Source organism: Malus sylvestris, chromosome 6 (genome assembly GCF_916048215.2).
Source record: "Malus sylvestris chromosome 6, drMalSylv7.2, whole genome shotgun sequence".
NCBI lineage: Eukaryota > Viridiplantae > Streptophyta > Magnoliopsida > Rosales > Rosaceae > Malus > Malus sylvestris.
In genome coordinates this window covers 30365778-30380963 of record NC_062265.1, presented here as the reverse complement: position 1 = coordinate 30380963, position 15186 = coordinate 30365778, and the positions used below count along the sequence as shown (strand labels likewise).

The following is a 15186-nucleotide window of genomic DNA, read 5'->3' as shown; positions in this document are numbered from 1 at the left end:
ATCCCATGTACCGATCACACTGAAAAATCTCTTCCTTGCTCCAATTTTATGTGATGTATTTCTAGTTTTTGTTCGCCGAGTTAGTTTAACATGATACGTTAGTTAATTGTTAATTTAAATTCTTGATCATTGTACATTTTTCTAAATACAAGCAATAATAAGGGTGTGAAAATTCATCTCGAAATTAGCCAATTAAACTATAAACCGTGTAGTTTCAAATCAGCGTGAAGAAAATTCTTTTAATGTTTGTGTATGACAGATTCCAATTCGTTATCTATAATGGAACCATATCCGTATGTCTTGCGCCTAACTTCAACTAAACTCCAATTAATGCCAGAAAGTTTGGTATGATAATCATATTCACATTCCACCCTCAATTAGTTTGACATGTCAATGATGTATCTGTCGGGTAATACTAGGTAGATCAATTTTCAGGACTAAATTTTATAAATTATATAACGTGTTTGTTGATGATTAGATTATTAATTAAGTGTTGATTAACGTGCTTATTTATATTGGTGACACATTACATGATTTGCAAATTTAGTTTGAAAAACTAGTCCACCTAGCATTCCTTTTATATAAATTAAATAGGTTCCGTTTGGGTAAGACGTGAAATTATCTGATAATTAAATATTGTTTTGTATCAACATTGATAAAATATTTTCAATCTCTTCATTTGTGTGCATATGTGAGGAAATTCTAATTCACAATCCATATATGTGTGTGCGAGAGTGTGTTGGCATCATATACATCCAAAGGCTAGTGAACCATAACCAAACCTACCACTAAACCTCTTAACACAAGAATACAAAAAGTATATTCACAAATTAGTTTGCCAACTATTTCTGTAAATATAACGTTCACATGAGTAGCTCTACATATATATCTCTTTTTTAAGGATTCAAAACCTTTTCGGATCTTGCAGTCCCAAATCGACAGACCGCGTAATCCATATAATTCAAAAGAAAGAGAGATTTGGACCCTTAGTTTTTGTGAATTGGGCCATCGGGATGAAGTAGAGGCTATAACATTTGAAATGAGTGGTCAAAATTACTCAGTCCCTCAATTCCAGATTGCGAGATCCAGAGACGTGACTCGTCACCTAGATAAACTAGCTTGGCCTACAAAGTAATACAATGGCTATAGTGGATAAAAAATCAAAAACCTAATTATTTAGGTACCAAAAAGGCAAACCCAAATAATTAAATGAAATTATAATTTCAATGTTATCCTTCCCCAAAAGTGCTGTTTGCATTTACCAACCTTGTGTTGTTGTTTTGTGTTTAAATAAAAGTTTGACCATCCCTTGGTACCTTAAAAAAACAAATAAAAGATGGGTTGGGATAAAATAATCCTTGCATGCGGATAAACATAAAATAGGCCCACAAAAACTAGTGTTTGGGGTCAATTTTCTTTTAATTGGACAATTGGAAACGTGTGCGGAGAAGTACCACTATTGTGACCACTATATTTAATCAACTAAGTGACCTTTTAATTAGTCACATTCATGTATCATTATTATATAACCCAACAAGAAATCTCTTAGCTTCAAAGACCACGACGAGGCTAGAGGATTGCAACCCTTTGGAGTTGCTTGCATAACAAAAAAATTCCATTGTTGGTGAAAATCTTAAAGTACCTCTCTACCTATCTAAAGCATTAAAACACTTTTTTACTTTTTAGTTTAAAAAAGCTATCAATAATATGATGTGGTTATGTTTTGCAGGGCAGGCTTAGAGAGATTCTATTTGTAAATCAAATTTGGGAACTAAATGATGTGTTACTAATAAGAATGACCATGTTTATCAACGTTTAAGTCAACTTTCATGTCATTCAGTTTTTCAAATTTAATCTCTCTAGCATTACCCACTAACAGAGTCGAATCCATGGCTCAAAATAAAAAGGGCACCAAAAAATTTTTCCACATATATAAATATGAAAATTGTTATTGACACTCTAAAAATCTTATTTTTCACACTAAACTTTTTATAATTAAAAAAAATACACCTATGAAGAATGTAAAATAAAAAAATTTGAGTGCTATGGCCTTCTGGCTTCTGTTCGTCATTTTAATTAATTAATTAAAGATTTAAAGGAACCATAAATCAGCTCCAAAAACCAAGCCTTAAGACTTTAATTAATTAATTAATTAAAGGGATCATTAATCTGTTCTTTTAGAAGTATACTGTTATACCTATAAACCTGAATTTCGAAGCAATTTCCCAAGCTGCACGGCATGATTTCGACGTCCCATCCGTCCACTCCAGTCGTCCACCCAGGCAGGATTTGGATCCCATCCGATTCAAATTGTGGGAATTTTAAGAATTTTTGTATTTTAACCATTCATCGTGTATCGTACGGTCAAAAATTATTTAATTTTTTATTTAAAATTAAACACAAATAATACTTGACGAAAACTGACGGCATAATATACGATGAACGGCTAGTATATGAGAATCCCTAGAATCCCCCCAAGTGGATCCAGAGATTATCATTTTCCGCCAAGTATGTTTTTTCTTCAAGAAGTATATAGGGATGTGATATCCATACACCCCATTTTACTTCTCACATACCTTTTTAATTTTCCGCCGTTGGATCAGATAAATTAAAGAAAATCAACAGACAGAAATTATCAAAGAGTATGTGAGAAGTAAAATAAAGTGTATAGATAGCATATCCCAGTATATATTGTATGTTCTTTTCTTCAAGTAATATAATATAATGTGAGGGCGTAGTTTCGAATGAGTTCAAGCTCTTTTTAAATATTTTTCTAATATATCTTCGTGTATTGTCATTGTCAAAAAACACATTTTGAGCATTCGTTGTGGGCACTAAAAAACCCAAGATCGGCCATGATATCTTTGTGGTATTGAATATCTCCTATTTGTAGTTATATGATTTATTCTTTTCGTGGCAAATTGTTCTCATTGTCTAAATCTGCCAATAACTTTTAACCTGTAATCCCAAATTCAATTCTCCCACCAATATGATTGCTTCGATTGAATAAAAGTAAAATTTTAAAAATTTCTTAAGTATCTAAATATTATCTACATGTGTACTTAGGTCATCTCCAACCGATCTGGCCAAATGATCATATGACTAAAAATAGCTTGAAATGACAAAAAATTCGTCTCTAACCGAGGGCTAGACTAAAGGGTTTGTGGGCCAACGGGTTGGCCATTTCAAGCCAGCCAGCCAGCCTGATGAGCCTAGCCCACTGCACTCCAACGGTAACTTGACGTCAGTATAACGTCAGGTAGCAGTTGGAATTTGATTTTATTTTTTGGACGAATACCTAAGACATTCCTACACCATTTCCTATAAATACATAAGTCATTCCTACATCATTTCTCACATAATTTTCACCACTCCATACTATCTTACCTCATTTTATTTCAATTCTTCACATTCTATTCTCTTACCTCTTCCAATAATCTTTCTTTTAATTTTTTCAAAAATTTCCAAATGGCCTATCTGAGAAAAATTATTGAGATTATATAAAGATAAGAAATCCTATTTCATTTTGCGACAAGTGATACTCAAAATATGTCCGAAAACCTTATTTTAATATGGTAGTTTAATTTAATTCATCATATTAATTCAATTAAAATAATAAAATATATATTAATTATGTTTGACCTATGGCCCATTGGCCCCCTCGGTTGGAGATGGGTTTTTTGTGAAAGGGTTATGTTTGGCCTATGGTCGTTTGGCCATCTCAGTTGGAGATAGTATAAAATATGGTCTGACATTGTTCACTAAAATATAATTTCTTGCAGAACTATAGGGCTAAATATGGCCATTTGGCCCTCATTCAGTTAGAGATGGCCTTACAACGCTTTACAAAGATACATGTGAGATGAAAGATAAAAAATATATGAACTAAGGCTCATAAAAGTATTATCTTATTACCCCCAAAAAGGATGGATAGCCATAGCTTGCCACCAGTTATCCCCCTTTTTAAATTAAAAAAAAAAAGTATTATCCCATTACCTTGAGAAGCAAGTGTATTATGTGTTTTTGAGAGATTTTTCAGTGTGACTGTCACACTAGGTGGTACACCACGTGTCTCCATATAAATGGTGGGATATGTGTGTTAAAAAGTTAATAACTTAAAAATTAAAAATTAAAAAAGTTCACCACTTACATAGAAACACGTGGTGTATCATCCGTGTTTCCGTCACAATTAAAAATTTCTCTGTGTTTTCACATGAATTTTTTCTCTCTTTTTTCAAGGAACGATTGCAAAGCATCTTATTTATCTTGTGGCAAAGAATTCTTGAGCAACAATTGCTTATTCATGTGCCAAATAGTCGTATCTACTACATTTGCATTACTAACTTACACCAGTGCCAAATAAACACAACGCACACTTAAACGTCTATCCATCGCAATGCATGCGTATGCCACTGCTAACACTGTTCTTTTGGTCGTGATGCAATAGTTAATAACTTAATATGAAAGTATAGCAATTGGGTAAAATGGTAAAGAATTGAAATGAACTGCGACCCAAATGTAGAATGAAAGGTCGTAGTGAATATCACGGTATAACGGTATATCAATTTATTATTTTGTTAATATAATTATATTTGGTAAATTTTATACGTCTATGTTTGTTCACCATTATTAATACTAATATTGTCCTAACTTAATCACCTATAACTAGGTGTTGAGCTTGATCACAAATGATGTCGATGATATTAGAGGTGAAAATTCTAGTCTATTAATTGTATATTATTTTTTCAGATAACCAATGTGAGATCTTATTCTCCAACACGTCTCCTCATGAGTGAACCACACAAGATCACAAGGTAAATCAATTCCAACATCAGGAACATGTGAAGTAATTGAATTGGTGCCAATGCAACTTTCGAGAGCCTGATCATCATTCAGGACTAGAACCAACACAACTTTTCAAGGGCCTAGTCATTTAACATCTTTAAGCCGGAGCCAGTGCAACTTTTTGAAAGCCCAACTTAAGTTGGTAAATTCGAGTTAAGTAAACCAGGTTGAGAACATGTTGAAAAAATAGTTTGCTCTGATATCATACCATGATAAAATTTATAAGCCCAAGCAAGTCCTCCGCCATATCACCAATAATGTCAACTTAACCACCTATTTCTAGATGTTAAATTATTATATCACAAAAGATATCGGTAATATCAAATGTGAAAACTCCAATATATTAATAGTATATGTCATATGTATGACCGTACGAGACCCTATTCTTCAACAATATCATTATATAAAAAAATACATTTACCAAATTACTTATGGGGAGATGGGCAGTAAACGCGGCTGCTCGACCACGAAACTTCCCTTCTGTCACGGTGTCGCCCATTTGGATAAAGATAGTTTTGTTTGGCTTATTAACTTTTTCACATTTCGATCCGTTATGTTTTTACCCTTTTCACTTACCGCCTAAGTGAAAGCCGTGGCAAATCTTCACGCGCGTGGAGGTCGGTGCGTCATTTGTTGAACCCTTCATGCAAACGATTCCGTTTGGTCAACGGCAGCGATTTCTAGAAATCAAAACTCGTGACACCGCCCAAAAAACTCATGCCAAATTAAAAGGTTGGTCCCTTGTGGTTTAAATCATTTTTTGGTTTCATATTTATGATTTGAATTTTTAGAAAACTAGATTAACATCCTTTCACAAAATTCAATTTTAAAAAAAACCAAGTGTAAGATCTAATATTTAATTTTGATCCTTTGACTTTATATTCAACTCAGCAACTTTCCATATAGGAGTTAAATAGTCAATTAATTAAAAGAATTATTTTTGTTTGTTCCTAAATCGCCCTTTTCCTATGATTTAGCTAATAAATATTGACTATTAGGCCTTTGAGCTTTCATGTTTATTTTGAAATCAATAAAAACAAATATTTTTACTAAATGTCTATACGGGTTGCACAATCAGGTCTTATTTATGAAGAGGAACATGTCCAACTCACATACACACTTCTCCTTTATATTATCTCTTATCTCTCTCAATTGTATATTCTCATGATTCGTATGTTTCTTGCATTATGGAAAAGCTAAGGCTAGCAAATCTATTTTTTACTTATGAATTGTGTTTATTCGTGTATGATAATTTTTTGTCTATGGAGATTGACAAGTACGTATTTTTAAATCTATGATTTGTGTACTGATATGAAGATACATGGAGTAAAGTTTGCATACCGAAATTACGTACCTATGTTTATGCCCTTATACTTCCGTACCTATGTCTATGCATTTATACTTCCGTACCTATGTTTATGCCCTTATATTCTGTACCTATGCCTATGCACTTATACTTCCGTACCTATGCCTATGCACTTATACTTCCGTACCTATGCCTATGCACTTATACGCTTATACTTCCGTACCTACGCCTATGCACTTATACTTCCGTACCTATGCCTTTGCACTTATACTTCCGTACCCATGTATAGCACTTTGTTAATGTACTTAAATTTTTTATGGGTGTTCTTCTTTTTTCTTATGGAGATGGGAATTGTGTTAGTGATGATGTTTTGCTTTTCTTTTTTAATGTATTTTTGTCATATCTTTCACTGTTATGTTCACAATTAATCAATATAAAAAATTTCATTTATTTTCTTGCACCTATTAGTACTTTCCAAAAATTTTAAAATTTTAGAATTTTGATTTAAGTGTATAAATGGGAGATTTGAGTGTGAAAGTCAATTTCCAATTTTTAGCCTTAATTATTAATTGAATATGTGGATGGCAAGTTTGTAAATAGTATACGTGATAAAGGCAATTAAATATGACATGGCATTAAGATTTTAAAATAGGGATTTAAATTGGATAGAGAAAACCATGCAGGTTATAATCTAAAAGTAATCTTATTTAGGTCCTAAAATCTAAAAGCCCCTTGAATTTTTCAACTTTGAGTCAGTTAATAAAGGTTGCATTCAAAGTTGAATAATAATTTTTGTCAATTAACTCACGGTTTATCGCTCGCTCGTAAGTGAAAGATTTATTTTATTCGACTCTTGTAATGATGGGTTTAACAGTTAATTATTTTTTACTTATTGTGTGACTTAGTTTAATTTTACGGCTTGTTTTATTATATTGTATTAAAAAATATCAAGCAAATTGATGCATGAAACTGCAATAAGGTCACACAAAATGACAATATTAGCTAAATTGGGGGAATTTTTGAGAAAAATGTACGATATTCATTAAAATGAAATGAGGAATATCAACCTTAAACATTTAGATTAGTTGAGATTTAAAAAATACATGAATTGGTGTCTCTAGAATTATTAGAAACTAAAATTGAAAAATCGACTTCTAGAGAAAGATGAAATAGTTACAAAACATGCGACTATTTCACCAACTTTTCAAAGGTAAATGTGGAAAAAAATTTCAGGCTGCCATGAACACGCCCGAGTACAACAATTGTCATAGTATATTGGTTGGAAACATTTTTTTTTCAAGATTCCAACAATGTGTATTATTGCACTTGGTATACCAAATCGTGTTCTCGACATACTGAAAAATCTCTTGAAAGTGATCTTTCATAGTTTCATGTAAACTCCAATATCTTATAAAATAGATTTTTGGCCACATGACGACAAGTTGGCATAAATTTCAAACAAATGCAATAAACGGATACCTAATTGATGAAGACTATAGAGGCAAAGCAAACGAACCTTAATTAGTCAATTATCTGTCTGGCTTAACAAGAGACCAAAGGAGGCAAACTTGACTTTAGATTAATTGAACATCATATGCATATGTTTCCAATTTGGTGGTAGACAAAGTCTAAGTAGGTTTGGCCTCCTCAAATGAATACAAGAACTCAACGGCATGATAAACGCTAATAACCATTTGAGTTGCAATTATTTTTCTTCAGTATTTTCTTGCGTGATTGCTTATTTGTTAGTAAGTTTAATCTCGGATCAAACATGATAATCAACTACGTTTACGATGAAACTTTATGTTTTCTATTTTGATTCAAGCAACATTCTAGTTTAATAGAAGCCATTGAAATGACGATTCGAACTTGAGTGAAATTGATGACCAGAAAGCATAACCAACTTAGATACACAAAAGTTTGCATCAAAATTCATTGTATATAAGATTGGATTGAATAACTCATTATATTTCGTATGTTTCAAAGAAGAAAAGAAAAAACTTTGTCTATGTTGGATGTAAAAAATAATTACTCACTACTAAAACTTATAATTTTTTTTTAAAAGGGGATCAGCAGGTGATTTTGCCATTGCAATCCACCTTTCTTGGGATCAGAATGACTCACAAAATCATTTTAGCCTTCATCTGACCACCATGATGTGATTCACCAACGCCAAGAATCAAACTCAAGATGTATTATGTGAAATACGAGTCTGAAATTTATCTTCAACTATTGAACCATCCTGTAATAGTTCTAAAACTTATTATAATAGGTTGTATTTATCTAATTCAATCTAATTATAAACACCTAACGTTAAGGAGAAGGCAACTTGGCATATAGATGTAATGATGAGCAAGCATAAGTCCCTCCTGGTGTCACGAAATTCAAAGCCGATAAAATCTAGGAGACAAGGATCTCTCTCTCTCCCCGCCTCTCCCCGCCCTCGTCACAGCCTATGACGATTAACCTCCTCATCCTATGTTATCCGGAAGGAGATCCTCTCCTGAGCTCAGGATAGAGATCATCCTGACAAGCTTATTTAGACCGTTTAAATTTAATCTAATGATTCTAAATAGAAGGTCTTCTAAATTATAATAATTACAACCGTTATATTAAATTTGAACGATTCAGATAGGCTGATTAGGAGAATCCCCATCTTGAGCTCAAGACCCTCTTCCATTCCAAGTTATCATATCCCATCCCTAATTCCCATTTCCCAACCCTTCTTCTTTTCCAGCACGGCAGCATTTTCTTTTCTTCCAATCCAGTCCCGCATGCCAACTTGTTCCAATCCTCGTAAGCGCCTTTCACACTCGGTGACCAATTCCCTCCGGCTTCCCTTTGACAATGGACATTTATCCACGTGATCACACTTGTTTCCTCGTGGTTGGTCGGTCCTCCTCGGGGCCCACGTTATGATGGTACTAAGATTTTATTTTTCTTCTGGCATGTGGGGGGGGGAGGACCCCACCACCTCTTACAAATCTCCGTATGTGCTACATTTTTGGAATTAAATCGTGTGGATATATGGTTGTGAATATTTGTACCCTGCCAGCTGGATGTAATGCTTTCCCATTCGGTAGTGTAAGGTCCTTCACATCTGTAAACGTCTTTATTTTCCTTTGTGCGGCAAGATAACGTGCTCCCATTAGATTTACAACTGGTTATGTACTGTGGTACTTTTAAAAATTTCAAACATTTCAATGTGTTTAGTAAAACAAAAAAATGTTTTTTTTTTAAATGTTGTAAATAAAAGTAGAAAAACATAGAAAAGCAGAAGCAGAGTTTATATGCTTTTAAAAAAGTGTTTTCTTTTAAAAGCACAATGAACAGTGCCCATTTAATGAGATTTTCAAATGACAAGTATATCCTTGCATGTTTCACAAAATTTTGATCTTTGCCCTGTATTATTCTCTTTGACAATTATTATATCACATTAAATATCATATTATTTGTTAGTCATTTAACAAATTAACAGCAACTTTACGTAAAAGTTTACCAAAACACTTGGACGCTATTTTTTGTTGAAACAACGGTTTACTCTCACAACACCACGTCACCAGTTTTTTACTTAAAAACACGGCAAATACTTGCTTTATTAATTTCCATGACTTTTTGAATCTATCACTTTATTTTGATGTGATAAAAATATATTGTTACCTCATGTCGTATCATAATTATATAAAGAGAGAATTAAAAATTTGGGGAGTATATCCGACCCCTCCACGTGGCCATCACCATGGTCGACAATCGGAATATTCGGATTAGGAAGGGAATTACATGAAATAAAAGAACAACGCACCTTTACTTCTGTAAACAATTATACCATTTCCCGGCGGAGAATTAAAAAAAGGGAAAAGGCGAAAATATAAAAATAGAAAAATAGAAAAATAAAATAATATTGTTGCATTTAAGACATGGGAAAAGGTGGGGCCGACGTTATCCGATGGTCTGTGGTGGGCCAGCCACATGTATTTGATTAGTCTCGTGCCGTGTCGCGGGCGGAGGAGGCGAATGCGTGGGGAGAAGAGTCGCCGATTCGAAATTCGCAATTGCATGCACACACAGACTGGAGAGAGAGAGAGAGAGAGAGAGAGAGAGAGAGAGAGTCCTTATCCGTTAAAAAGACCAAAAAGTTGACAAGCCGGCGGGTCCCACCAATTACCCGTGTCCGATGGCACCATTCGGTTCTTATCCGTTCTTTCCTTCCAGCTGACGTCGCCCAACTCTGGCTAAATGAGAAGTGATGACGTCATTTGAGGTCGGGGATTTTTCCTACCAAGTATAAGCAAGTTGGTGAGAAATTGGAAAAATCAAACGAGATCAAAGAAGAAGATATTGCGTCTTAGAACTTATCCGTTGATTTTTTTTTTAACAAATTTAATGGGTTGAATTATTAGATTGACTTTTAATTTTAGAACTGGTTACATGTATTCAACGTAATTATCGTCTAACTGTTGATATCGATATATTCCTTGATATTATCTACATTAAAGAGAGAGTTGACTTAATTTTATAATGAGTTAGCAATAATGTGATTCAAGTTCGTCTTTGGCAAATCTAAGACTTCTGATTTACAAGTGAAGAGGAATATCACTAGATTGTAGTGTGAAATGACAACCATATCGACATTTTAAACATGTTAAGTATTAAGTATTGTTAAAGATTAAGAGAGTGGAGACCAACATTCTGGAGAAAATTGCTTGGACCTTTTTTCGGCTTAGGTATTGGGCTTGATCTGGATAAAGTCAAAGAATTGGGCTAGATGAGCCCACAGCTTCTGACCTGCATAGAAACCCAACTTTAAGGGCATTTCCGAAAGATTACCTCAAATGCTTAGTAACGTATAGGCCTGTAAAAAGGGACGAGGCCCGATGGGCCGGTCTGAGCCCAACCTTATTTTTCGAGTTGTGGCTGGCCCGGCCAAGTCTTAAGACCGGGCTTATCCGGCGCCATTTGAAATAGGGAGGGCCTGAACCGGCCCATGAGCTGGATAGGCCTCGTCCCTTAGGCCTTGTTCTTAGACCCTGCCCGATATAGAAGAAGACGTGTGAAATTATTCAAAACCTATCCAAGAATGTTTAGACCACATGACCCTTCCATTCATGTCGTTAGGTTGATAAGCACCCACCAAGAATTCGTTCCACGTTTAATTTATTCCAGATTAATTCAAGAGCACTGATACATTTGTTATGATAAACTGTCTATTTATCTGATACATTTAGATGATTAAACGATATCTGGTTAGAATTTTGTTTTTTGTAAAAGTAATCTTCAAATTAATATTAAGAAATTGACCAGTTTCATTTACAAAATTTCTATAGCTTAGTAGAGTACAATCTAAACCAAATAATCAAAAGATGGCCAAAAGCCCAAGATAACAAAAGCACATGACATAAGCCCAAAAACACATATTCCAACATAATCCTAACGAGATTAACTGTCTCTCATTACTTAATCAGCGCTTGAATTTAATGAAACTCGACACTCAAACTGTAATTGCCCGTCAAGCTTTCCAGCTGACATCATACAATGGCAGATCCTAATTTGTAACAAACAACAAAAACTCAAGCTCTTAAATCTGACCACCCCCACCCCCGGGCCAAAACCCAGGTGGGAGCAGGTGCAGCCATGCCGGGCCCTGGTCCGCACCTCATGTACGCCATGGGTTCGGGCCTGGCTCTGACCACCCTCAGCGGCGGCAGGTTCAGCCCCCACCACACCCTCTTCTACACGGTCAACGCCTTCTTCGGCCCCGACATCGGCTCCTTCTCCGAGTGGCTCGACTCCGTCTTCGGCTTCGGCTTCGGCTCCGAGCTCGCCGACTTCGTCCACGATCCCATCTTCTATTTCCTCCTCCTGGGTCTTCCTCTCTGTTTTCTCTACTCCTGGGTTTCTGGAGTTTTGCTTCAAAGGCGGGTGCTTGATTCGTTTTCTGGGGTGAGTTGTCGTTTTTCAGATTTGGGGTTTCTATTTTTGGTTGTTGGAGCTGGGGAACTGTGAGAAAATGGAAACAAATTTTGAATCTTGGATCTCTTGGGTTTCTATTTTCGGACTTTAGTTGTCAGTTTTAAGATTTGGGGTTTCTATTTTCGGACTTTAGTTGTCAGTCTTAAGATTTGGGGTTTCTATTTTTGGCTGTGCAGATCTTAGGAGAAAATCAAAGTAGGATTTCTGCATATGATCTGAATTGTGTGATTTACTTGATCAAATTAATGAACATTAGCCTCATGTGAATCATATGCTTGATACTGGGAAATGGGAATGAGGTTGTATTTATTAAGTGAGATTTGTTTGGGTTGTTTAATGTTGCATTATTTAAGGTTGCTCTTAATTGTAAGATTTTGTTGGAAAATTGCAGAACCAGAATCTTTGTTTTGATCATTAATTACAACACAAGTAGTGAATACGTCTGTCATTTCTTGTGTTTTTATGTTACAGGTGCCCCTTACTAAGAAGCAATGCTTCTTGCTGGTGTCAGCTGGTTCTTTTTCACACTTCTTCCTTGATCACTTGTTCGAGGTAATATTGAGACGTCGATCAGCTCTTCTGCTCGAAGATCCTAATTCAATTCTTTATCGATTGTTTGTTCTATGAAGAAGAACCAATGACTTGTGTTTCGGAGGGTTCACGTTTTAATTTGACATAGGAGAAAAGGTTGTAATATGATTTAGAGTCATAATTTGACATCGAATATGTATCAATGGAGTCTAAGGTTTAATAGCGCCTATGTGCAAGAACTTTGAGGCTCATCGATCCACATGTAATTCAGTCACGGAGCATAAATTCATGTTTTCTACTTCCTTTTTTGTCTGTTTACAGTTTTACATCTTGTATGTCCTTCCAAATGTACAGGAGAATGGGCATTCATCAGAGTATACATGGATTTTGAGCACTGGTTGGTGGGAGGGTCGAGCACCGGTTAATCCAGATGCTGTTGTTGTAGTTGGCATTTTATGCATCATCTTAATTGGCGGCTTTGTATACATCAACAGGTATTTATTTGAGGCACTCCACATACATTTGGTTCCTCTTTCCCTAGCTCGCCACAGGCCCTTGACGTATATGTTGATCACTTGTTTTGGCTTGCAGAGTTAGGCCTCACAGGTCTATTACCAAACAATCGATACAATCAGCGATTCTAATTGCTATCGTAGCACTCCTGTACAGCTTATGGTGTGCAAGCCAAATATTCTGGGTAAATCCACGCCGGCCAGCAGTTGGCGAAGAGGCTGATTATGGGGTTCTCGTGTTTCTAGCGAAATATTTCTTTCTCCCTCACCTTCTGTGCATTTTGTCCATGCACCCAAGAGATCTTGAAGCAGAGCAAATCCCACCATAAACACCAGTTACATTTACAAATAGAAAATCCCACTTTTGTTGTCGAATATGGTCACGACGAGAGCTTAAATTATGTTTGGAAGAAAAATTCTCAGGTCTTTCCACGGCGGTTGGTTTTGCTATGTAACACGTACCTTCGGTTTTAGGTATTTTCTACACCTATACGGTTTTGAAGAGGTTACGGACTCCTATTTGTACCTTGTAAGCCCCGTAATGAAGTTCGAATTCTGATATATGCTTCTTTTGTTGTGAGGTTATTGCATTGAGAATGTTTGTTGAAGGAATGAGGATTCAGTTTTTGAATATTTGGTTAAAATAGTAGTAAAGATCCTGTTGAGATCATGTCCAAAGCAGAACCAGTTGAAACCACAGTTTGTTTTCATCACATCTTGGAACCGAAATCCTTCCTCGCGACAGACGACGCAGCGGTGTGCATCTGCAAGAGCTAAAACAGAGGAAAGTATCTTAATAAAGCCATCTTAACCTAACTATCCTCGCACCTCACGCTCTCTGCATATCTCTACCGAGCTCAAACCTAAGAGAGATTTTTCAGGGTGATCGGAACACGAGATGGTACATCACGTATCATTATACAAATGGTGGGATATGTGTGTTAAAAAGCTAATAACTTAAAAATTAAAATTTCTCACCACTTACATAAAAACACATGGTGTACCACATGTGTTCCAGTCATAACGAAAAATTACATAACTAATGAAATGATTCAATATTTTGGTAGGTATCCTCCGAAATATACCCAATCGGTTGAGAACTAGGAACGTACCTAAAATCTGAATTGGGGTCTAGGGTTTCCCAACCATTACGTGTAGCCTCCAAATAGACGATTTTATGTTTAATTTGTCAAAATAAGATTTTTTTTTTTTTTTTTCATTGGTGTGTTTGTGCTTTTAATTGTTAGGGTTTTGTTTTTTTTCATTGGTGTGTTTGTGCGTTTAATTGTTAGGGTTTTGTTTAACAAAGGAAGGTGGAAATAAGGATGGCAACAGTTTGGATTGGAAACGAAAATGTCATATCCATTCCTATAATCATGAAAACGAACCATATCCATATTTGCAAATTAACCATCAGGGATTATAATTATACCCATTGAACAGATTTTTCATTGGTAAACGGTTATATATATCTTCGTTAATGTGAAAAAATTATTCGTTCAACTTGCACATTATAATTTAATACTAATTCTGTCATTAAATATCCACACCCGAATCATTAAAGACAAACAACAACAACAAAGCTTTTTCCCACTAAGTGGGGTCGGCTATTCTGGATTCATTTTCATAAGGATTCGACGTAACCTAGAAGTGCCGGCTATCGACTACCTGACGCCCTCCCCCTCCTCATTTATCCGGGCTTAGGATCGGCAATGTAAGATAAACTTACACAAGCGGAGTTACCCAAATCATTAAAGACAAAAACAAATATTTTCTTGAGGTGTTCATGATAAGCCAAATATGATAGCAAATAAGGCAAATTGGTGAAAAAAGGAAAGGGATGGCAAAAGCAAATACAACAGCCACTATAGACGAAGCAATTTATCAAATAATTTCAATACTTGTGAATATACATATAAATCATATATTTTATATTATATATTATCCGGGACGGACTCTAGGATGGACCCTATAACCATATCCAAAATCGTAACGAATAATATTCATGGTTTTTTCTCATAT

The 15186-nt window shown here is 35.2% G+C and overlaps 1 protein-coding gene across 1 annotated transcript; it reads left to right on the top strand.

Moving 5' to 3' along the window:
* Window positions 1-11627: 11627 nt before the first annotated feature.
* On the top strand, window positions 11628-13725 carry LOC126626220 (uncharacterized). The gene is made up of 4 exons (XM_050295460.1): window positions 11628-12091; window positions 12593-12673; window positions 13007-13146; window positions 13244-13725. Exons 1-4 carry the CDS (start codon window positions 11783-11785, stop codon window positions 13491-13493), a joined length of 780 nt encoding a protein of 259 aa, XP_050151417.1. The 5' UTR covers window positions 11628-11782; the 3' UTR covers window positions 13494-13725.
* The last annotated feature ends 1461 nt before the right edge of the window (window positions 13726-15186 follow it).